The sequence below is a fragment of the Eptatretus burgeri genome, chromosome 5 (assembly GCF_056783735.1).
Source record: "Eptatretus burgeri isolate ZD-2024b chromosome 5, Ebu_testis_v1, whole genome shotgun sequence".
Taxonomy (NCBI): domain Eukaryota; kingdom Metazoa; phylum Chordata; class Myxini; order Myxiniformes; family Myxinidae; genus Eptatretus; species Eptatretus burgeri.
The window spans coordinates 69592787-69617459 of record NC_140965.1 but is presented as its reverse complement, the minus strand read 5'-3'; the positions used below and the strand labels follow the sequence as shown (position 1 = coordinate 69617459).

General features: G+C 34.8%; 1 protein-coding gene across 6 annotated transcripts in view; it reads right to left on the bottom strand.

Moving 5' to 3' along the window:
* Positions 1–24673, bottom strand: part of GAPVD1 (GTPase activating protein and VPS9 domains 1) — a 174283-nt gene that overhangs the window by 30031 nt on the left and 119579 nt on the right. For 5 of the 6 annotated variants that reach the window (XM_085882329.1, XM_085882331.1, XM_085882333.1 and 2 more), the window contains 4 exons: positions 6286–6366; positions 4905–5024; positions 4636–4765; positions 1583–1704 (listed from right to left, as the gene is read on the bottom strand). In XM_085882329.1, the coding sequence (XP_085738455.1) occupies positions 1583–1704; positions 4636–4765; positions 4905–5024; positions 6286–6366 (453 nt within the window). The remainder of the gene's footprint in view (positions 1–1582; positions 1705–4635; positions 4766–4904; positions 5025–6285; positions 6367–24673) is intronic. The other variant, XM_085882332.1, reaches the window with a different exon arrangement.

Here is a 24673-nt window from a genome sequence, read left to right as displayed (position 1 = left end):
AGACACACAGACACACACACAGACACAGACACAGACACAGACACAGACACAGACACAGACACAGACACAGACACAGACACAGACACAGACACAGACACAGACACAGACACAGACACAGACACAGACACACGTGCTGCCTGTCGAGCATTCGTCCTCGTTTTGATCGCATGATGGCTGCGAAGCAATTTCAGCCATCCCATTGACTGAGTATCGACAGACATGTTTTCATAAATCGGGCTGTTTTTTTTTTTCAGTTTTTGTTTCGGGGGTCATGGTACTGACCAAGAAAGTCTTATGGGGTCGTGAGGCCAAAAAGGTTAAGAACCACTGCCTTAGCACATCTGAACTTTTATCTATCTACAAGGCCTTCATATACAGCTTCATGGAGCAATGCTCTGCCCTCTGGTCTGGCACCCTGCCTCACACCTTGCTCAGCTTGACTCTGTGGAAGCCAAGGCATTTAAAAATCATTGGAATCTCACACAATGAAGCTGAATCTCTGGACCGATTACCTTCACATCACAGACAAGTCAGTGGTCTCTCGGTCTTCAACTGTCTCCTTTCCGGTTTTGCGGCTTCTGCTGTTTCCATGCTCTCCTCCACTACACCTTCCCTGACACTCCCCCTCCCCATACCCCAGGTTTCTGCAGTGCACACATGGTCTACTAGTAACCCCCTTCTCGTGAAACCCCCAAAATCGAGACTCACTACTCACCTCCTCGACTCATTCTTTCCTCTTTTTCTCACCTGTGGAAACAATTTCATCAATCTCTTCAATCTCATATTTCCCTCCAGGGCTTCAAAACAGCTGTTCACCGCCATCTCAGGTCATTTCCCTTCCACAACCATTATCTTTTCTATCCCCATTAATGCTCCCCAAGCCCAGCCCTTTCTGGGTTTCCAGTTTTTCCTTGCACTTCTGTGATTGAGAGGTTGCGGTTGTATGCATCTTGTTCACCGTGTCCTCCTCTTGTTCTCATTCTTCGCCACGTCCCTCATTTCTTCAAGTCTCACTCGATTTTGTCCCTCAACCCTGCTGTTGGTATAACCCACATCCCCCTCTTTGACTGTTCTTTCCATTCTGTTATGATCTGATCTATTCTGTGATCTCACTCTTCCATGAGCCTCAACACGATTCGCCAAAAAAGGTAGGTCAATCTAAGATGGCAGGCAGAAAGTGTAGAATCTAATGAAATGCTGGTAGTTGACATGCAGGTCAAAATTATTTATCAATGCTTTTCAAATTTGGCATTTCAGTTTTCTGTAATTAGCAAAACAATCTTACCGTTTCTTCGTCAAGGACATATCACTATCAAAGATGGCAGCGAAAGAACGTTATAAATCAATTAATATCTAGTAAACAAATCTTGTACAAGTCATACATGCTAAGTGAGAAGTGTATTTGTGTCTGCAGAAAGTATACCACATAATAGGTTTATGTCCCTATCTCTACTAAGCGAGATATGCTGTCACTTTATGTACATATATTAAAAATAAAACCAAGTAACCAACAATTGTACTTTAGCTGCCTCAAATCAAAGAAGTCAACAGTCTACCCCTGTAAATGAGTTTCATCTGAGACCTTCAAACTCAGTGGGATCAGCAGGGTTCAGGGGGCCATTCTGCCCATGTTGAGAGACCATGACAGGATAGGCCACGGCATCCGCAGAGCAGAGAGCCAGGCGAAGCTTTTTCTTTGCATCACTGTGGTGGATGGCAATTGCACGGCCAACAGTCACAGAACAGCCACGACGAGTAATTTTGTTACATTTACTTTTTCTCAAAATAACTAAATAATAACAAATGCTTTCCTTGTCTTATTTTAACAACCACAGAGGGCATTTGGTCTCAGCACAAAGCCTTAAAGAAAGGCAGCAATGCCCTTTGAATATTGTATTCATGGGTGACATCACCAAAACTGGGGGGGAAAAGTTTAACTGTAAGGTGAAACTACCATTGGGTTTGCTTGCATGTTTAAAAGAAACTTTGACAATAACTGTGATGGAGTAGCAACTTGCACAGGATTTTATTCTCAATGACAAAAAACACACGACTTATCATAAGAGCCCAGATACCCCCACCCCCAAGAAATGTGTGAGTCAGGCTGAGATTGCAACAACTTCTGATTTAACAAAGCAGTACTCGTTTTCTCAAATGACACGAGAAAAAAAGATTTACCAAGAACATTCTGAAGGTTATAGAGGAACTGCAGTTTTTCCGCCACCTCATCTGTTAAGATATTCAATCATGCTCCAAATTCAAAGGTATCCATTCATGCTCCAAATTTAAAGGTATCCAGTCATGCTCCAAATTTGAAGGTATATTTTCATGCTCCCAATTTAAAGGTATTCAGTCATGCTCCAAAGTTAAAGATATTTTTTCATGCTCCCAATTTAAAGGTATTCAGTCGTGCTCACAATTCAAAGGTATTCATTCATGCTCCAAATTTAAAGGTATATTTTCATGCTCCCAATTTAAAAGTATTCAGTCATGCTCCCAATTTAAAGGTATATTTTCATGCTCCCAATTTAAAGGTATTCAATCGTGCTCACAATTCAAAGGTATTCATTCATGCTCCCAATTTAAAGGTATATTTTCATGCTCCCAATTTAAAGGTATTCAGTCGTGCCCACAATTCAAAGGTATTCATTCATGCTCCAAATTTAAAGGTATATTTTCATGCTCCCAATTTAAAAGTATTCAGTCATGCTCCCAATTTAAAGGTATATTTTCATGCTCCCAATTTAAAGGTATATTTTCGTGCTCCCAATTTAAAGGTATTCATTCATGCTCCCAATTTAAAGGTATATTTTCATGCTCCCAATTTAAAGGTATATTTACATGCTCCCAATTTAAAGGTATTCAGTCATGCTCCCAATTTAAAGGTATTCATTCATGCTCCAAATTTAAAGGTATATTTTCATGCTCCCAATTTAAAAGTATTCAGTCATGCTCCCAATTTAAAGGTATTCAATCATGCTCCCAATTTAAAGGTATATTTTCATGCTCCAAATTTAAAGGTATTCATTCATGCTCCAAATTTAAAGGTACATTTTCATGCTCCCAATTTAAAGGTATATTTACATGCTCCCAATTTAAAGGTATTCAGTCATGCTCCAAATTTAAAGGTATTCATTCATGCTCCAAATTTAAAGGTACATTTTCATGCTCCCAATTTAAAGGTATATTTACATGCTCCCAATTTAAAGGTATTCAGTCATGCTCCCAATTTAAAGGTATTCATTCATGCTCCAAATTTAAAGGTACATTTTCATGCTCCCAATTTAAAAGTATGTTTACATGCTCCCAATTTAAAGGTATTCAGTCATGCTCCAAATTTAAACGTACATTTTCATGCTCCCAATTTAAAGGTATATTTTCATGCTCCAAATTTAAAGGTACATTTTCATGCTCCCAATTTAAAGGTATATTTTCATGCTCCCAATTTAAAGGTATATTTTCATGCTCCCAATTTAAAGGTATTATTGCATGCTCCCAATTTAAAGGTATTCATTCATGCTCCAAATTTAAAGGTACATTTTCATGCTCCCAATTTAAAAGTATGTTTACATGCTCCCAATTTAAAGGTATTCAGTCATGCTCCAAATTTAAACGTACATTTTCATGCTCCCAATTTAAAGGTATATTTTCATGCTCCCAATTTAAAGGTACATTTTCATGCTCCCAATTTAAAGGTACATTTTCATGTTCCCAATTTAAAGGTATATTTTCATGCTCCCAATTTAAAGGTATTATTGCATGCTCCCAATTTAAAAGTATCCAGTCGTGCTCCAAATTTAAAGATTTTTTCATGCTCCTAATTAAAAGGTATTCAATCATGCTCCCAATTTAAAGGTATTCACTTATGCTCCGAATGTAAAGAAATTCAGTTGTGCCCCCATTATAATTATAGATATTCAGTCATGCTCCCAATTTCGAGATATTCACTCTCACAAAGTTTGCGAGGTTTTAAGAGTCAAAAAATATTCATAAATGAGTGCGTGAACCAATGGTGCGTATCACACTTCTTATGTGATCACTTCACTGTTTATTACATCAAATGCATTGTTTTGCATGAAACGCGTGAAAAGGTTTACCTTTGAAAAACGTTTACCTCCCTATACATTGTTTGTAAAATAAAATACATGGGAGTCTGAGTGTGGTATGGTTTGTTTCGGCAAGATAAGGATGACAGCACGGTGATTATTCGAGTGTTTTCAGTTTTAACAGCAATATGTATCGACAAGTTTAAAAAATGGACTTTAACCTATATTATGCACGAAACCTTTGGTTTTCCAGGAACGTAACCCACGCATAAAACAAGGGTTTACTGTTCAACAAACATTTCTGAATTTTTAGCCATTTATGATGGTGAGACAGAAAGATGTTTTCATTTTCACAAGGTTATAGAGACAAAAAAAACCCCCCAAAAAACAGGACTTCATTTTCAATAACATCAGGAAAGGTCACACTACCCAGAGGTAGTGTGACCTTTCCTGGAAACGAGCTAGAGAAGGTTGAACATGTATGTCAAGTTTCTCTGACAGAACCATTTCTTCATCGTTGATGAAAATCTTTCAATTACATACAGTAAAAGTAGTGTATCAATGAGAAAATGAAGCAGCACAGGCATACCGAAAGGTGAAGGCAGAGTTCCGTGACAGTGCTGATTGGCCAGCAGAGTCTGCGAGATCATCTGTGGGTACACTGCAGGCACTGTCGGCTCGTGGAGATTCCTGGAGACGATCTCCCTCAGAAGTGTGCTCTGATATGCAATGTCATTTTAATCAGGGGCAAAATGTCAAAATCATAATTCTTTTCACTTTTGGTTGACATTAGTAAGGACCGAGGTAAGACATATAAATATGTATGGCACAATAAAAAGTAAATAAAGTACAACGTACTCTCACCAGCACTGTGCTCTTCAGGGCTGGAGCGCTTGATAGCACTGCGATACTTATCCAGTATATCCTCAGCTGCAAATGTCTGCGGCTCCACAATGGGCAGAGCCTGCATGGCTTCATCTGAAAGCAAATGGCGCTTCAGCACATCCGTGCATTAAAAGGAAAACACAACCATCATAACAACGATGGCAAATGGGAAAAGATCAATCTAAGCACTGCTTTGTCTTGATACAAACATTCACTACTTGATCACAAATCAGTGTTTAAACACGTGCAAACTCCAGTCTACTGTGGAACAAGAGGTGAAATACAACAGCAGCTCCAGCCTGACTTATACAAAGTGAGAAGCGTAGTACAGTAATTCTGGGCATAACGCACCTTTCACACAAGTCGGTTTCATTATTAAGCAACAAGCAGCTGATTAATTTAGTGCCATTTTTCATGAAGCACATAAAATTTTGTTATTATGTGACTGCCAGCAATCACCCTGCCATCACTCCGCACTGACTGAATTAGACCAAAGTGGACCACAGGACGCTGGGCGTGTGCGGACCAATACCAAACAAGAGGCAACCCTCCGTTCTCCAGCTATTTGTCAGCCATCTTAGTATGTGTGCGTACATCGAAACGTCCACCAAACTTATTGCGTAATATCTTGGGCATCCTTCGACACGATGACTGGTAAGGGATCAAAAAGTGATGCTAGTGTTTCTGTGCCCAAAAAACAAAGGAAAGCCATTTCATTGAAGGTGAAATTAATAGTGATCGAGCGATATGAGGGGTGAACGAGCAGTGGACATTGGCCAAGTGCTTGGATTTATGGAATCAACCTTACGAACGATTCATGCAAATGTCGATAAAATAAAAGCAAGTGTTCAGAATATTATGCCATTAACTACAATGAAAGCGAGTCGTTCACAATTGGGCAAAATAGAGAAGATGAAGCGCTTAGACCAGTGATACTCAACCTTTTTTGTCCCACGTCCCACGCCCCACTTTGATTTTCAAAAAAAATCAAATTGGACACTTCTGGACACGCCCCACCATGATTGGAGACACAACAGTATATGCTACATATGTATTTAAAAGGCAAAGCTATGAAAGCGATCATATATTGATTCATCAATTCTGAATCCTCATGCCCCACCAAAATATTGTCATGCCCCACCTTGAGAAACACTGGCTTAGACACACAACCTCCAGCTACAACATTATGATGGGAAAATTATTTGTTTTATATGTTTTCAGATAACATAGTAAATTCACGGAATGCAACTACCATGTTAAATGAGGAATAACCATACGAGAATAACGATGATGAGATTTACAAACCATCAAACACACACACACAATCTGAATCAACATCCCAAACAAAACTCACCTGGAATCGCCACAAAACGACTTTCCAAACCTTCATACCTCTCCCTCTCAGTCTTGTCCTTCCTTTTGAAGCTCATTGGAGCTGCAGAATACATTTGTAGCCATGTTAAAGGTTTCAAATTATGCCTAATGCTGAATATATCGATATTCATATTTCAGCACGCCCCTTTCTTTGTTCCACCATCAGATTTTTGTTACTGCATGAAATGAAACAAGATTTGGCACATATACTAATGATATTATTGTCTTCCTTAAGAGGCCCCTCAAAATTTGTTTTGATGCATTTTCACAAACTCCAACGGATTCCATTCAAATTCGGTACGATTATGGCTTTTGGTCCAACTTAGGTCATTGGCTATAAATTTTTTCCATAACACTTCCGATATTCGAAAAAAAAAATCGATAAATCGATATCCCTTATGGGATTTTCCATTTAAATCCACTCAAGTTTAAGGTCTACGGGGGACGCAAATTTCCACTTTGCCCCGGGCGCTGTTTACCTCCGCTACGCCAAGCTGTTAGGGTTAGGGTTAGGGTTTGGGTTAGGGTTAGCTACCCTAACACTAACCCTAACAGCTAAACCTAACCCTAACCCTAACAGATAACCCTAACAGCTAACCCTAACCGCTAACTCAAACTGCAACCCCAACCCTAACCGCTAACAGCTATTCAGGAAATGTGCAAGAAAGCCCGGGCAACACCGGGCTTTATTGCTAGTCCGAGCAACGCCGGGCATTACTACTAGTGTGTATATATATATATATATATATATATATATATATATATATATATATATATATATACATACACACACACATACACTAGTAGTAATGTCATCCCCCGTTTATCGTGGGGGTTATGTTCCAACCCCCCCCCCCCCCCCCGCGATAAGTGAAAATCCACGATGAATGGATGCCCCCCCAAAAAATGCCTATTTTTTTATAAACACGGTGTATAAACACAATTGGGCTTGATTTCTATATCGTGAATATTAAACGCTGTGCGGTGTATAAACATGATTGGGTTTGATAGGCTCCTGATGTTGGCTTCGTCCTTATTGATGTAGCGTATGGTCGATTCATTCAAACCATAATGGAGTCCAACTGAGGCAAACCTTTTCCTTCCCGAAGCATATCTCGCACCTTAACCTTCTCCTGGAGCGTCAGGACCTTCGTCTGGTGCTTCGGTTCCTTTCCAGAAGCCTTAGAAGGTGCAGGGCGTTTGGGCGGCATTGTAGGGCTTGGAGAAAAAAATGTAGAAAATATTCGAAGTTCACAAGTGAAACTTTGTCTCGTGCATGGTGTGACTGGTCGAGCGCCTCGCGTTTTAATTTATTGCTTAAATAATACATATTTTATATATTATTACCGCAATATACCAGGGGAATCCGCAGAAAAAATTAGTTCGGTTCCAAGGGAAAATCCGCGATGAACAGGGGGCGCGATAGGTGAACCGCGATATAGCGGGGGATTGCTGTATATATATTGTTGTGGAAATTGCCCTAAGTATGCTATTAAATATAGGATTAGCCCAGACCCCCCATTAAATGCATGTTTAGTCAGGTTGTTCGGTAAATGGACGCTACATGTGTGTCGGGAGATGGAGGATGCATGTTTATTGTTCGTGCGGTGGTGGTGTACAGAGAGCTTCTTCTTCCTTCCTTCCCCTCTCCGGACGAGGCCCCGCCCAGTCGGCTGAGAGGGTGTGGCCCAGAGAACGAAGTGAAACTGAGAGGTGAGCAGGGCCGGAAAGGAGAAGTGAAACTGAAGGGAAAAACTGCCAGTTGGCTTCGAGGTGAGCAGGGCCGAAAAGGAGAAGTGAAAATGAAGGGAAAAACTGCCAGTCGACTGCGAACGGAGACTTCTTGGAGTAGTTTGGTTTCGGGGAACAGTGGGAGTAGGGTAAGAATACTGATTCTGGCTCACTTTTCCCCATGTAAATGAATGGGGGATTTTCAGCGATTCATATTTTTTTTCCCTAAAAATAAATCCCCTTTTTATCCCAAGGTATATTTATTTGTCTCCCCTTTTAACCTGGAGGTTGAACCTCATTGAATTGAACACCTGGGGGTTGAACAGCTCACTCATTGAACCTATAAAGATTTGTTCATTCTCAAATTCCTTCAATAGTTTAATTTTCTTTGCACAATAATCCCCATCTAAAATATTGACAAACAAAACATTTGAATCTTTATATTTTTTAAGATACCCCATTTGTGCCATTACGAAATGATAAACTTCTCTTAATGCTCTTGTTTGACCACCTCCTGAGCCACAGGTTATTTTTTGTTAAGCCCCGCCCACTTTTCTTTAAGCCCCGCCCACTTTTGTTAAGCTCCGCCCACTTTTCATAAGGTATTTTTTCTAAGCCATGCCCACTTTTCCTAAGCCCCGCCCACTTTTGCTAAGCTCCGCCCACTTTTCAGAAGGTATTTTTTCTAAGCCACGCCCACTTTTCCTAAGCCCCGCCCACTTTTGCTAAGCTCCGCCCACTTTTCATGAGGTATTTTTTCTAAGCCACGCCCACTTTTCCTAAGCCCCGCCCACTTTTGCTAAGCTCCACCCACTTTTTATAAGGTATTTTTCCTAAGCCACGCCCACTTTTCCTAAGCTCCGCCTACTTTTGCTAAGCCCCGCCCACTCTTACATCATTTCCAGTTCATCTCTGACTCACAAAGAAATCACTAGAAAATTACAGGATGTTATGGTTTTGAAAAATTTCCCAATGAAGGCTTGCCTAGGCTTGCCCAGGGAATTTCCAAAGGAAACCACACCCACCAGTCTTTCTCTATAAAAGCTTCAAACCCAGGCTCCATTTTAAACATTTGTTTTTGCTGGCAATGGTGTTTTGTGTGCTTGTCTCGAACTCTCTGTCTTCTATGGAACTAAACCTTCAAGTTGATGAACTGGATTCAAACCTCTTATCTATTGAGGTAAGATTTTTTATTTTCCTATTTTCAAACTTTGATTGAAGCATACTCATTTAATAATTAAATAACTTAATTAATACATTATTATTTTCTCTCACAGGAAATTGTGTCTGAAATACGAAATGAAAATACTGCTTTTGCTACAACTTGGGGGGAAATTGTTGGCTTGGTTGAAGACCTTATGAGCGACCAAGACCTTGAGTGGGATGACTTTGGTGTTCCTTGGAACTCTCTGTCTTGTATGGAACTAAACCTTCAAGTTGATGAACTGGATTCAAACCTCTTATCTATTGAGGTAAGATTTTTTATTTTCCTATTTTCAAACTTTGATTGAAGCATACTCATTTAATAATTAAATAACTTAATTAATACATTATTATTTTCTCTCACAGGAAATTGTGTCTGAAATACGAAAATGAAAATACTGCTTTTGCTACAACTTGGGGGGAAATTGTTGGCTTGGTTGAAGACCTTATGAGCGACCAAGACCCACAGAACGAGTTTGTCCTTGATGACCCAACCAAAGAGTTATACCTTGGAGACCAGCAAAATCCTGAAAAGAGTTTTACAGCAATAGTACTCATTGTGAGTTATCAAGACAATACCCACTGAACAAGTTATACCTTGATGAGCCAGAATACAAGTTTTACCTTGGAGACTCACAAATTTTGAAAAAATCAAGAAATGAGTTCTGCCTTGATGGTTTAAATAACTACCTTGGAGACTCAGGAAAAGGGTTCTGCCAAGATGGTTCTAAATATGGGGCCTACCTTGGAGACTCACAAATTTTGAAAAAATCAGTAAATGAGTTCTGCCTTGATGGTTTAAATAACTACCTTGGAGACTCAGGAAAAGGGTTCTGCCAAGATGGTTCTAAATATGGGGCCTACCTTGGAGACTCACAAATTTTGAAAAATCAGTAAATGAGTTCTGCCTTGATGGTTTAAATAACTACCTTGGAGACTCGGGAAAAGGGTTCTGCCAAGATGGTTCTAAATATGGGTCCTACCTTGGAGACTCACAAATTTTGAAAAAAATCAGTAAATGAGTTATCCTTAAGAGACTTTGTAAGTTGGTTTTACTTTGAATACTTGAAATGTGGGTTCTGGATTGATAACTCACAATGTGATACATATCTTGGAAACTCAACGGGAATGTGGTTATACCTTGAAGACTTGGAAAGTTGGGTTTATGTTGGACACTTGGAAACTTTTTTGGGGGCTTTTATTTATTTATTTATTTATTTATTATTATTATTATTTTATTTATTTATATTTTGGAGACTTTTGGAGTTGCTATCACTCTTTGGGATCTAAACCTATCGATGTAGTTCTTTGTCGGATGGTGCTTGATGGGAGCAAGATCAAGAAAGTTCTGGGAAGAAAGTGCAGGCTTACTCCCCCTTTTACGTCATCAAACCTGAAAGCCTTAAAAGACAGAATTGGAAGAAGAAAAAAAAAACGTAAAAATATATATATATATAGGTGGAAATCTCATTTTGAAAAAGACATTGTGTTGGGCGAGGATTGAGTTGGGGTTGAGATTTTGAATGTGAGGGTTGGGGTTGAGATTTTGAATGTGAGGGTTGGGACACACACACACATACACATCAACAAACAAAAGTTAAGCCTTGACTATTCAGTTGAGGATTCTGTGTTTGGGGTTCACAGATCTAAGAACGTCCCCCTTGACACACATTATATACTGTTATACACCTCGGACTTGGCCCTCGAGTGTCCACAACGGTGTATAGTAGGAGGAGTGAAGCGCCAACCTATTGCTCCCATTGCACACACACACACACAAACAAAAGTTAAGCCTTGACTATTCAGTTGAGGATTCTGTGTTTGGGGTTCACAGATCTAAGAACGTCCCCCTTGACACACATTATATACTGTTATACACCTCGGACTTGGCCCTCGAGTGTCCACAACGGTGTATAGTAGGAGGGAGTGAAGCGCCAACCTATTGCTCCCATTGCACACACACACACACAAACAAAAGTTAAGCCTTGACTATTCAGTTGAGGATTCTGTGTTTGGGGTTCACAGATCTAAGAACGTCCCCCTTGACACACATTATATACTGTTATACACCTCGGACTTGGCCCTCGAGTGTCCACAAAGGTGTATTATCTGCTTAGTTTTGTCTTTTGTAATTCCTGTGAATAAAATGAACCTAAAATCTCTTCCCCTTCCAAATCATATATTTTATAAGTCCAAGGAACTGTATCTATTACATCAACAATTTTAAAAGTTCTTTCGTCCATCGTTCAGTAAAACCCTTTTCAAAATGAGATTTCCACCTATATATTCTTACGATATCACCAACTTTGAACTTAGGTTTTCTGACATTAATCTCTTTTTCATATTTTAATTTTGTAAATGTTTCTGATGGCTTCATATTCGTTGACGTGTGAATCGTGTCATTATACTTATCCACAATATCCTGAATAAAAGATGACCATTGTTGTGAGCCGAGTTGTGTGAATTTTTTATATAGGCTCTCATTTAAGGTACGATTAAAAGGTTCAACAGCAACTGCCTTCCCTTCATTAAAGGTACTGTATAATGTAATACTGTTATTTTTTAGAAAATTCATAAATGTCTTGTTATAAAACTCTCTACCCTCATCAGTCCACAATTTCTTAGGTTTTCTCTTACTTTTATTAAATATCTGTTGAAAAGCTAACATAAGAGTATTACCTGTTTTGTTTTTTAAAGGGACAACCCACGATATCTACTCCTCAAATCAATAACGGTTAAAGCATACTTGTACCCTTATCATTATTGAGTTCAATCAAATCAGCAGACCAGATATAATCAACTTCCTTGGAATAAACTTTCCTTCTCTGAAACTTTGTGAATATTGGTTTATGTAATTCATCAGCTAATTGCTCTTTCAGTCTTAATAACATCATTAGAGCCTATACGTTTTTTGAATTTCCAAGTCCAAGTTTCAATTTAGCACTGATCATCTTCTTCACAATGAACCGATCAACTTTTTCTCAAGGTTGGATTTTGTATCAGAGACAAATTATACAACATTTCTCTATCGGCTTCATGCTTTTCTTCCAACGTTGTGGTATTCCCATAATCAATATCGTGTCTCATGCACACTTCATCAACTCTATTGATTGGTTTACTCCAGGATTTAGGATTGTCTGCCTCATCTAATCTTTTATCCAAGTTTGTGCCTGGACCACAGAAAGAATACCCTGGAAGATGTAATTCCCCTGGTATTCCAGTAGTTGTAAATTTACTTCCTGATAAAAACTTTTGTATATCTCCTCCGAGTTTGTGTTTGGAGATAAATTGATTTTTTTTTGAACCACACACCGAACATATACCTTTTTGTATAACCCTGTTATTTTTACTTTTAATATATGAAATATTTTTAGTATTAGTTTTCTTTTTACATTTGAGACAATAACTCATTTATTTATGAGAAAAATTTCTGCAGAGTGCAAAAACCTTTTAGTTTCCAACATGCACATTTGAATCTTAATTTTTAAAACATAAAGAATCCTTAGAAATGCCTTCACTCTCTCCTCCATTTATTTAAGAAAAACTTGAATTAAAATGAATAGCTTGACGATGCTAATAGTTTTGTTGAAAGTATTGCAAATAGACTTGTTAATTCTTTGTATTCCTCCTTGGTGGGTTGAGTTATTTTCTGTAATACCTCTATTCTTTTTTGAATCTCACTGGTTTCCATACTATAATATTTATTTATTCTCTCTCTTTCCTCCCTCTCCTCCCTCTCTCTCTTCTCTTTTCTCCTCCTTCTCTTTCTTCTCCCTCTCCTCCCTCTCTCTCTTCTCTTTTTCCTCCTTCTCTCTCTTCTCCTTTTCCTCCTTCTCTTTCTTCTCCCTCTCTCTCTTCTCTCTTTCCTCCCTCTCTCTATTCTCTCTTTCCTCCTTCTCTCTCTCCTCCTTCTCCTTTTCCTCCTCTTCCCTCTCTTCTTCAACTCCTTCCTCATCCCTGACTATACTTGAATCGTTTACACCCCATAGAATATTATACATATATTCATCAGGATTTCTTGTTATTCCTGTATCCAAAATAATTTTTTTTACAACAGGAAACCAATAAAATTTCTTTTGAATTTCTAAAAGAGCCTTACCTTTTCTTAACCTTATAATTTTTTCATTATTTAACATTCTAATTAAATCTAAAGTTGTCGGTTTATCAACATCAGCATAATGCCAATCTTTTATTGAAAATACCTCATTCTTATGTTGTAGAACATATTTATTAAAATACCGAATACCCTTTTCTTGAAGGTATGCTTGGACACAGAAATGATAATTTTCTTGAAGCCTTCTTGCTGTCATTTATGTATTAGAAATATATGTTAGAATAATATTATGACACGAAACACCTCCCCATCTTCCCATAGTTAAATCATTTTGTATTTCCTTACTTATTATATATAATCCTGTTTTTTCTGTTTTCATGAGATAAACAAGGGCAAAACCATTATTATATTTACCCTTATTAAATTCTTTTATTTGTTGTTTACTAATCGTGGCTCCACAAAACTCATTCTCGATACCAAGTGGATAATATTCTTCCTTACGAGACTGATTTAATTGTTCCAGGTCTTCGAGGTTAATTTTAAATGACCAATTATACCCTAAATCATTCATATCATACCCCCATTGTTCTATTCTCATACAAACGATACGCCCTTCTTTATAAAAATTTATTTTAATTCGAACTGTGAATTCTGTATGACCTGGAGATAATATCAACACTTCTGTATCTTTAGAATACACAGCCGTTTTATTTAAGTATATATATTGTGATAAATCGCTTAATCTCACCAAGTCATTCGCGTCAGTCGGGCTTGGATAATTTTTTAATTTATAAGCATTTTTCATGTTAATATTTTTTGTTTATATTATATTTATATCGTTCAGCCTGTGCCTTTGTATAATAATTTGATAAATCAATATCCAGTTCTTGAGATACACCAAAGATAGAACCATCTTTACCAACATAAGTCATTTATATTAGATTAAAAATAATATCATAAAATTTTTTATTTTTGTTGAGTTGAAATAACACATATAGACATAATTGACCACAACACTTGGAATTTAATTCTTGGACTTGAAATGTTTGATAAACACCATTCTGTAAGAATTTTATGACTTCAACAGGTGGTGGAAGACCAAAACTATCAAAATAATATTTGTCTTGACTATTAAAAATACAAACCCAATGAGAACCGTTCCCATCATTATCTTCTAAGTTCATAATAATATTCTTTGTATGTTTCGACACATTTGTTAATTCATCTCTCATACAAATAACCACATTATGAATTTTTAATTTCTTACAATATTTGGCAAGTTGTAAATTTGATGTTGTATTCTTTCCAAATTCTTTCAACCACTCATCAATGCTCATTTATTTATTAGAAAGATATAATCCATTACCTCTTTTAGTTAATTTTACACCTGCTTGTGCTATAGAAGAAAGCATATCTCCAACTAACAATCTCGCTTTATCAGGCAGACCTTCAAGTTTTTCAGCAAAATCTACAATTACACCACTTCCACTAATTTGTTTCTCCAACTCTTTGTTATGTCTTTCCAATTCTTTTTGAGCCTGGAGTTGAGTCTTCCTTTCGTTGGCAGTTTTGACCGCTGTTGAAATACCACCCGTCAATGCTCCAACCGCACTTAAACCAGCAAATAAAGGAATTAGAAATGGGAGAAATCCTCCACTCGTCTCTCTTATTGAATATTTTTTCAACATTGGTTTTGTCATTTTAATTTTAAGTGAGCCAGTGTCATTCAAGATTTTAACCTGTTCTCTTGTGAGCAAAACATCAATTCTTACTGCTCCTTTTCTCTGAATTGTATTAACGTTAATCGTACAAGGCTTTTGATTTTGAACACAAGATGATAGTTTATGAAGATTGATTTGATTAACATATACCCCAGTTGGTACTTTGCCACTCATTTATTTAACAAAAAAATTATGTGAGACTAATCATCACACCATTATCTGTATTAATCTGCAATTCTGTTTCTTCCAAAAGCAAACAATATGTATCAACTTCTTCACTCTCTCCTCTTCTCATGTATAGGGAAGGATCCACTCGATTAGACTTTATAGTTTCTTTTTGAGCTTCCAGGTCAAACGTATAGATTGTATACAAACTTTTAAATGCTGTCATATCCAAAATAGGTTCTTTATTTCCATTACTTTCACACACCTTTTGGTAAGACTTGTATGCTTCAGCAAAATCATTTTTTTCCCAATTAATTTCCAATCTATCTCGTGGATAAAATGTTCCATCTAGAGAAACGCGAAGTTGTTTCACCTTAGCATTATCACTCAATGCATTATTCTTATCAGTCGCAGTATCACCATCTGGCTTTTTAAAAATCATCCACAGATATCGTGGCTTTCCTTCCAGAACACCCAAATTCCACGTGTAAGTAGTTTGATTGAGTTTAACGTGTTGACATCTTCTTTTGAGGTATGATACACTGAGTGGTTTTTTTGGGTTAAGTCTTCGATTCAACATCTCTTCTGTTTTAAGATTAGGAGTATATTCACTGATATACCAACTCATCTCCTCAATTACAAATTTATTCTGATCACCAAAAGCATTACCAACACCAAAAAACAATCTATTTTCATTATCATTCCTTTGTAGTTGAAATCTAATTTTAAGACCATACAGAACTTTATCATAATCACAAAATCCAAATATACCTTTAAGAGGAACTGCCACAGTAAAACTATTTTCTGCTTTTGTATCATCATTATACATTCCTTTCCTTTGAATATATCCAGGGTCTGTGTTTGTTCCCGTTGACATATCAGGAATAAAACCTTCGACAGACCCCTTTCCCATTCTATCACTGAATGTATAGAGTGTAAATTTCATCATTTCAGATACAGCAGAGACATAATCAACCGCTTCAACTTCTTGTGTTCCAATATACAATCGCACACTATCAAACATTTTCCAGAAGAAATCATTTACAAGTGTAGCGTTTGTGTTATTCCCAGCCTTAGTGAATTTAAATTTACACAACAAGAAACTTTCGGAGAGATTCAAATAGGTTTGTTGATTATTTATTTCAAAACTTTTTGTACCATTTGTATTCCAGTCTGTTCCAGTTATTGCATTTACCTTGAAGTAATCTTCTTTTTTAGTGGAGTTTGAGATAATAATAGTATCATCCAAATCATAGATACTATCAATTGCTTCCATACTTGTATTTATTTAGAAAAAAAAGATGTTAAAACTTTTGAAACCCTGATCCAAGTATTTGAATTATTTTCTGTCGTTCTTGGGGACAACTGAGTTTTACCTTTCTTAATTTCTTTTATTGCTTGTAATTTATGAGATTCTTTCTGAGCATCTTTTATACTCTTTACAGCACCTGCTACATTTCCCACAGCAGAAGCAGTTGAACCAATTAGGTCTTTATGTTTAAGAATAGTTGAACCAATACCCATGAGAGTATCAATTATCCCATCTCCTCTAAATTGATGTCCAACACCCCTTTGTCTCTTAGGTTTATAGTATCCTCTACCAAGATACATACCTTCACCCTTGTAGTACGGGGAAAGGAACATCCCATCCCCTGTAATTATTTTATATTTTCCCAACTCGTGCTTCCTCACAATAACCATCGTATTTATTTATTGAAAAACTTCACGTAGGTGAATTCTGATGGATATAACTTCTCCATTAAAAGAAATCACACGATTATCTTGGTCGGTTATCCTAAAATTTACTCTGTGTATGGTTTTTCCTGACACAGGTAGATAAACCAAATTTTTAGGCTCCATATTGAATTTATAACCAATTGGGGTTGAGTATGCGCTGAATGAAAATATTGTATTTGTTTTTAATCCATCATTATAAGCACCATCAATCAAATCACAGTGAATTAACACCGAATTTATTCCTGAGGATATTTGAATGACATCATCACTGTAAAACGTCCCATTAGTTTCAATCTTTTTTGAGGAGAAACCTAATAACTCTCTAAATGAATTATCAATTGTGAAATCAACCTTGTAGTTATTTTTAACTTTAATCGTTGATTTTGAAGTATGTTTTTGAATGTTTATAACAATATTTTTTGGTTCATCACCCTGTTCTTTCATAAGACGAGCAATTTCGGAAGATATTTGAGAAATCTCGTATGTCCCGGGTGAGACTGTTATCGTTTTGTATCCACTTCCCGGATTATAACTAAACTTGTCATTTTTCTCGGTTATATTAAATAAGGTATTATAAGTCTCCATGGACAATAAAGATGCCTCATATTCTTTTGTTGTGTCAAGTTGTAGTGGGTATGGGAATGAAGATGTGTGGTCGCTTGTTGTGAAATTAAAACTCAGGATTGTGCTTCTCATCTTATTTAATATGAGATAAAATGTCTTTATATTGAGATTTATTAATTATTTTCATGTTCATCAACTGGTCTAAAATGGCTGATGCTTCATTAAAACAATTGTTATTTCCAGCCTTCTTACTGCCGAACAACAATAACAGTCTATTAACTAATTGCGATGGGTCATTTGGAAGAAAACTAATACCTGAACCAAGGATACTTAAAGCCTGAATAATGTGTTTCTCCTTCTCATTCTTCCTACTTTTACCAGAAAGAATAACCTTATAATTTAGAGTGTTCAGCAAATCAATATATACTCTATCATCATTATTTTCCATATCCAATGGTTTATCAATATACTTTGATTCATCCCTCACAGTTGAACCTTGCCTTCCATCTTTGTGAGAAGAAACATTAATCTCGGAGTTAGTTTAACAGGGGGTTGAGCAGAACTTAAGAACCTTAATTCATCATTAAATATCAATACCTTTTCTTGAACAAGATGAAATATTGCTGGTTGTTCTGTTGGAATGAGTCCTGCTTTGGTTTTTGAATCTGCTGAATATTCATTGTTTTGAACAGCATTCACAATATAATCAGGGGTTGATTAATCTCTTCCAGTTGTTGAAATAAACCTTCATCATGTTCTAATTCTCCAATATGCTCTAATTCTTCCTCCGTCATTTGACTGAAATCTTTTAACATTTGAAGCTTTCTAGGAGTATATTCTACTGTGGGAACTGTGGAAACATCTTTCATTTTTTCTTGGGAAGTTTTTAAAAGTGGTTTAAAAAATTTCTCTTGTTTTTTTTCAAATGCTTCTTCGCCCGTTAGTTTCTGTCTGCGTTTCTTCTTTATGTCTTCCTGTTGTTTTACAACTTTTGAAACCAACTCTTGATGTTCCTTAAATCTTCTTGCTCTTTCTTTTGTATCCATTTATTTATTGTAAAATATCATTTAATGAATTGTAAAGATCAACAGGGAAATTTTCCTTTTCTTCATCATTCAAGTAGATGTGTTCAAATAAATCCTTTTCTTTAAATATTTCATCAAATTCTTTATTAACATTAATGCGAGTTGTAATTTCTTCTTCACTAATCCTTGCATCTCTGCTTTTCATACGTTTGTGTTGAGTTTCTTCATCAACATCAAAACCGAATGATAAAATCTTCACTCCACTCAGATATTTAATAATTTGTCTCGTTCCTTCTGGATTAGTTTCTAATATCCCAACACCACCAGATTTTAGTTTCTTTAACTCACTCTTACAATGTGAATATTTTGTTGTACCAAGAGAAACCTCCTCAAATATTTGTCCTTCATTCCTCAATCGCATATGTTCCTCCACTGAAATATAGTGATAATCTTCACCTTTACTTCTCCAGGTCTTATTGCTCTAGTTGTTGTTGATACAATGCGTATCACGGGGTGTTTTTTAAGTAAATTTACAATATTCTCATTTGTACTACACAAGAACCTTGATTTATGAAAGTTTTTCCAGAAGCAGATTTACCCACAAGATTTATAATAATAGTTGTCATTTATATATGTAATTGTTTATAAAAACAAAAAATATATCCCTTAATATCTCATCTTGTTTCACAACAATATATTTATATTTTTCAGTCGTGTGCTTCATATAATCCTCAAATTTATTTTTACTACATAATGTAGAACAATTATCTCTCCAAAAATTATTGATATCTATTGAATTTAACTTGAATAAAATAAAAGTATTAGCATTGTTTCTGATGGAACGACGAGGAAGTTGAAAGTACGATTGACTAAGATAAATACAATTACAAGAAGAATGTCTCCCTCTTGTGTAGTAGCTGTCCATTACCGTTTGGTTTCTCTCATTAACACAATCATCAAAGATAACGAGGTTCTTTTTGATTTATCCAAATCTTGGGGAGACGGTATATCATCCGTATTATCACTAAGAATACAAGTTATAAGATTTGATTTCTTTTTACATCTCTGTGTATCACAAAATAGTTGAATTATATCTTCAATGTTATAATCATTTAGGTTTTTTTGACGTTTAAATAAACCGATTATATCTTCTTTTTGAAGACCAGCATTAAAACCTTGTGAGAGTAGTTGATACTCTGGTTGAAAACTCGACTTTGTGAAAATTATTAAATTGTTATAATCTAAAAAGTTGGGAGTGAGGAGCATTTTTAAAAGTAAGCAGGTTTTTCCACATCCACTTGAACCAACTATGAGACATCTTAATGAATTTGGGAGATTTTTATGGTTGTTAAATTTTATCTTATTTTCCCAAATAGGTAAAAAATCATTCATTTATATATTTGAAAAACAGGTTATTTAATTTATTATTGGCTTTTTTAGAAACTCTATATTTTATCCTAAGTTCAGGTTTAATTTCAAGATAATCCATTATTTTATTTATACAATATCTTGTGTTGATATTTCCCTGAAAATTACATCCATGAATAATATACAACAACAATCCTTTGAACATTTCTCTTATACGTTCAGTTTCTTCCCTTGTAAGGAAAGGTGTGTTATCATCCTCATACTTTACATTCATTTCTCTAATCAATCTTGTAAAGTAATTCATTTTTGGTGTAAATCTAAAAGAATTATTTTCCTTTTTATATTTTTTATTATCATTAATTAGAAGATAATCACAGAATATACATTGTTTATAAGCTTTTGACTCTGTGTTTAATCCCCGTCTTTCACACGCAGGACAATTCTCAAATTTGTCATATGGAGAATCAGGAAAGTCTAGCATATTTATAAAGTAAAACTTTACTTAAACTGAAATTCATCTATACTTTCAGTTGTATATTACCATCGATATCGATATACTTTTTTTTCATTATCAGATTCAACGACAACATTTTTTAAATTAAAGGTAATTTTAAAATTATCGTTAACTACTATTGAACGAAATGTCATTTCACCTGATATATTAACATCCTTTATTTCATCAGGATTTACATCTTTAGGGTTGTTGAAAAAAATACAAATTTCTCCTTGCATATTACAGATGGTCTTATCTTTTCTTTCTAAAGCTTCATCCATAAGGTTTTTGTTCTTTGATACTTTTTCTTGTTTCATTGTTTTTTCTAGTTTTGAATATATTACTAGAAGGAGAGGAGAAACTTTTGTTAGAGATACTTTAATTGATGTTCTACCAGGTATACTAAAAGCCCTTCCACTGAAGGAAATTGAAGAACTCATATTATTTACCATAATAGTTTTTATCCAATAGTTGTTATATTTATCTTTGTTCAATTTTACATCCTTGACATATTTCTCAGTATCTTTAACAGATGAAGAGATTGATTGAAACTTGTCTTTTGTGTCTTGAAACATTGTATTTATTAAGTGAAAAAGTTGGAGGATAAAATGTTTTTAAGCACAGATTCACCTATAAATTAAACGAAATTTTCATCAAGAAAATTTTAGTTTAAGCAAAGTTTTATTCTATAAATATGGTGAATACAACGTACTGCGATGTTTGTAATCACGAATATAAACATTATAGAAAACACCTCCGAACCAACAAACACACATTTAATCTATTTCATCAAATATCTCCTCTTGAGTTGGAAAGAAAACATTGTGATATCTGTTCAAAGGATGTTTTGAAGAGTAGTTATAATCAACATCTTCAATCACAAAAAACACAAGAAAAATGAGTTTAAAGTAAAGGGAGACTATTATATTAAAAACACTGATGAGGCATTTAAAGGGCATATAAAAATAAGGATTTTTCAATTTGGAGAACCCAGTCCATCATCAATAGCTGAATCAATTGAAATAGTGAAACCCGATGTTGAAAAATTTATTAAAAAGACATTAAAAGAAATAAAAACTTTAAAGTTTTATATGGGAGTGAAAATGAATATGAAAAGACAAGATGAAGAACAAACTCCTTATATGAGAACAGATCTTCATTTTATAACATCATTTCAAGATTTTTTGAATAGTGGGGTTTATGAAGAACTATCAAGACAAGAGGAGGATGTTGATAATACAGTGGTAGGAAGTGGATTCAATATTAAAAAAATCATCTTTTAGATATACACATTCTAAAATCAAACCCTCTTAAAGCTTCTTCTTATATTGAATTACCAAAAGAAATAAAACTAAAGAAGGCAGTTGTTAATATTAAGAACAATGATAATAAATGTTTTCTCTGGTCTGTTCTTGCTCACTTACATCCACCAAAATGTAATTCAGAAAGAGTAAAACAATATATGAAATATGAGAATACCTTGGACATTAAAGATTTTAAATTCCCAATGCTATTAACAGATATTCCTAAATTTGAGAAAAAGAATAATCTTTCTATTAATGTATATGGATTAACGGATACAAACAAAGTTCAAATATTAAAAATTTCAAACAACTATAAAAATGAAGAAACACACATTGACCTTTTATATTTTAGTGTTGGAAAGAATTCACATTACACATACATCAATAATTTATCAAGATTAATCTCTTCTCAGGTATTCAGAACAGCAAACAAAATATATCCTTGTAAGCGATGTCTTAATTCATTTCATACAAAAGAACGATTAGAACAACATTCAAAATATTGTAGTAATCATAAATCAGCTGTAATTACAATGCCTAAACCTGGTGAAAAGATTTATTTTGAAGATTATAATAAATCTATCATGCACCCATTTGTGATATACGCTGATTTTGAATGTATCCTTAAAAAGATAAATACTGCTTCTCCTAATCCAAAAGAACCATATACAAATAAATATCAAAAACATATTCCTTGTGGTTTCTGTTATTATATCAAATCATCTGTTGGAGAAAGTATAACAAACTTGAACATTATCGTGGAAAAAATGCTTCACAAGAGTTTGTAAAACGATTAGAAAAGGATTGTATAAGACTCACTAAATTAATGAAAGAAACAAATGAACCGATGAAATTAACCAAAGAAGAAAAATTAGAATTTAGAATGAACAATATCTGTCATATTTGTGAGGGGGAAATTAAGGAGTCTAAAGTTAGAGACCATTGTCATCTTACTGGTAAATATAGAGGTCCCGCTCATTCCTGTTGTAATCTTAATTATAAATTACCTTCTTTTATTCCAGTCTTTCTTCACAACAGCGCCAACTATGATACACATCTATTTATAAATGAACTTTCAAAAACACCAGGGAATATTTCTGCTATAACAAACACAAGTCAAAAGTATATTTCATTTTCAAAAATGATATTCACAAAACCTATAACTCGTATTAGGTTTTTAGATTCTTACAAGTTTATGGGAACACCACTAGCCTACCTCGCATCAAATCTAAGCTCCACGGACTCTTTTCCAAATCTTAATTCATTATTTCCAAAAGAGGAAATTCTCACTCAAGAGGAAATTCAGATTAAAGAGAGAATTCAAAGTAAAGAGGAAACTCTAATTAATGAAGAAATTCTAACTGAAGATGAAATTCTAATTATAAAGAAAATTCGAACTAAAGAGGAAATTCAGATTAAAGATGAAATTCTGATTAAAGAAGGAATTCTTACGAGAGAGGAAATTCAAACAAGGAATGAAATTCAAAGTAAAGAGAAAATTCTTACAAGTAAGGGAATTTATCCTTATGATTATATGGATTCATTTATGAGATTTAAAGAAACACAACTTCCTTCAAAAGAAAGTTTCTATAATAACCTTTATGAAGAAGAGATAAGTGATAAGGAATATAAACACGCACAAGAAATATGGAAAATATTTAAGATAAAGAACCTTGGAGAATATCACGATTTATATCTAAAAACAGATGTTTTATTGTTAGCTGATGTGTTTGAAGCTTTTAGATCACTCTGTCATAATAAAAATTGTTATGGATTAGATCCTGCCCACTATTTCACAGCTCCTGGTTTAGCTTGGAGTGCAATGTTGAAAATGACAAAACAAGATATAGATTTAATCAGTGATGTGGATATGCTTTTGATGATTGAGAAGTCCAAGAGAGGTGGAATATCACAAGTATGTTCAAAAAGATATGCTAAAGCAAATAATAAATATCTTCCAAATTATGATAGTGAAAAAGATAGTAATTATTTGATGTATTTTGATGCTAATAATTTGTATGGATGGGCAATGTCTCAATCTCTGCCTTATGGTAAATTAGAGTGGGTGGAAGAAAAGGATTATGAAAAGTTTTTGATGAATATTGTTATTTCTTCTCAAGAGGAATTGAATGACGAAGAAGAAGGTTATTATTTTGAAGTTGATTTGAGGTACCCGAGTGATCTTCATAATAAGCATAAAGATCTTCCTTTTGCATGTGAGAAAGAAACTCCAAAGAAAGAATGGTTAAGTGATTATCATAAAAGTTTTAATATTAAAAGCAAATCAACAGAAAAGTTATTAACAACATTCTATGATAAACAGGATATGTTTTGCATCAGAGAAGCTTAAAACAGTTTGTGAGAGAAGGATTGAGAGAGTCTAAAATTCATAGAGTTTTAAAATTTAAACAAAGTCCTTGGGTGAAAAAGTATATTCAATTCAATACAGATATGAGAGCAAATACAAAAGTAAAATTTGAAGGGGACTTTTATAAATTAATGAATAATGCTGTATTTGGAAAGACTATGGAAAATGTTAGAAACAGGCAAAACATTAGATTCGCAACATCTTGGAAAGAAGCTTCGAGATTGATAAATAAACCAAGTTTTGAGAGAGAAGAGGTTTTTTCAGAGAACTTTTCTGCAATTCATATGAAAAAGGAAAGTATTGTAATGGATAAACCAATTTATATTGGAACAGCAGTTCTTGATTTATCAAAGATATTGATGTATGATTATTTGTATAATGACTTAAAGAAAGAGTATGGTGAAAATGTTTCATTGTTGTATATGGATACTGATAGTTTTATCCTAGATATAAAAACTGATGATGTTTATGAAGATATGAAGAAAAATATTGGAGTATATGATACAAGTAATTTCAGCAAGAAGAGTGAGTTATTTTCCAAAAAGAATGAAAAGGTTATTGGTAAGTTTAAGGATGAGTTGGGTGGAAAAGTAATGAGTGAGTTTATTGGATTGAGAGCAAAGGCATATGCTTAT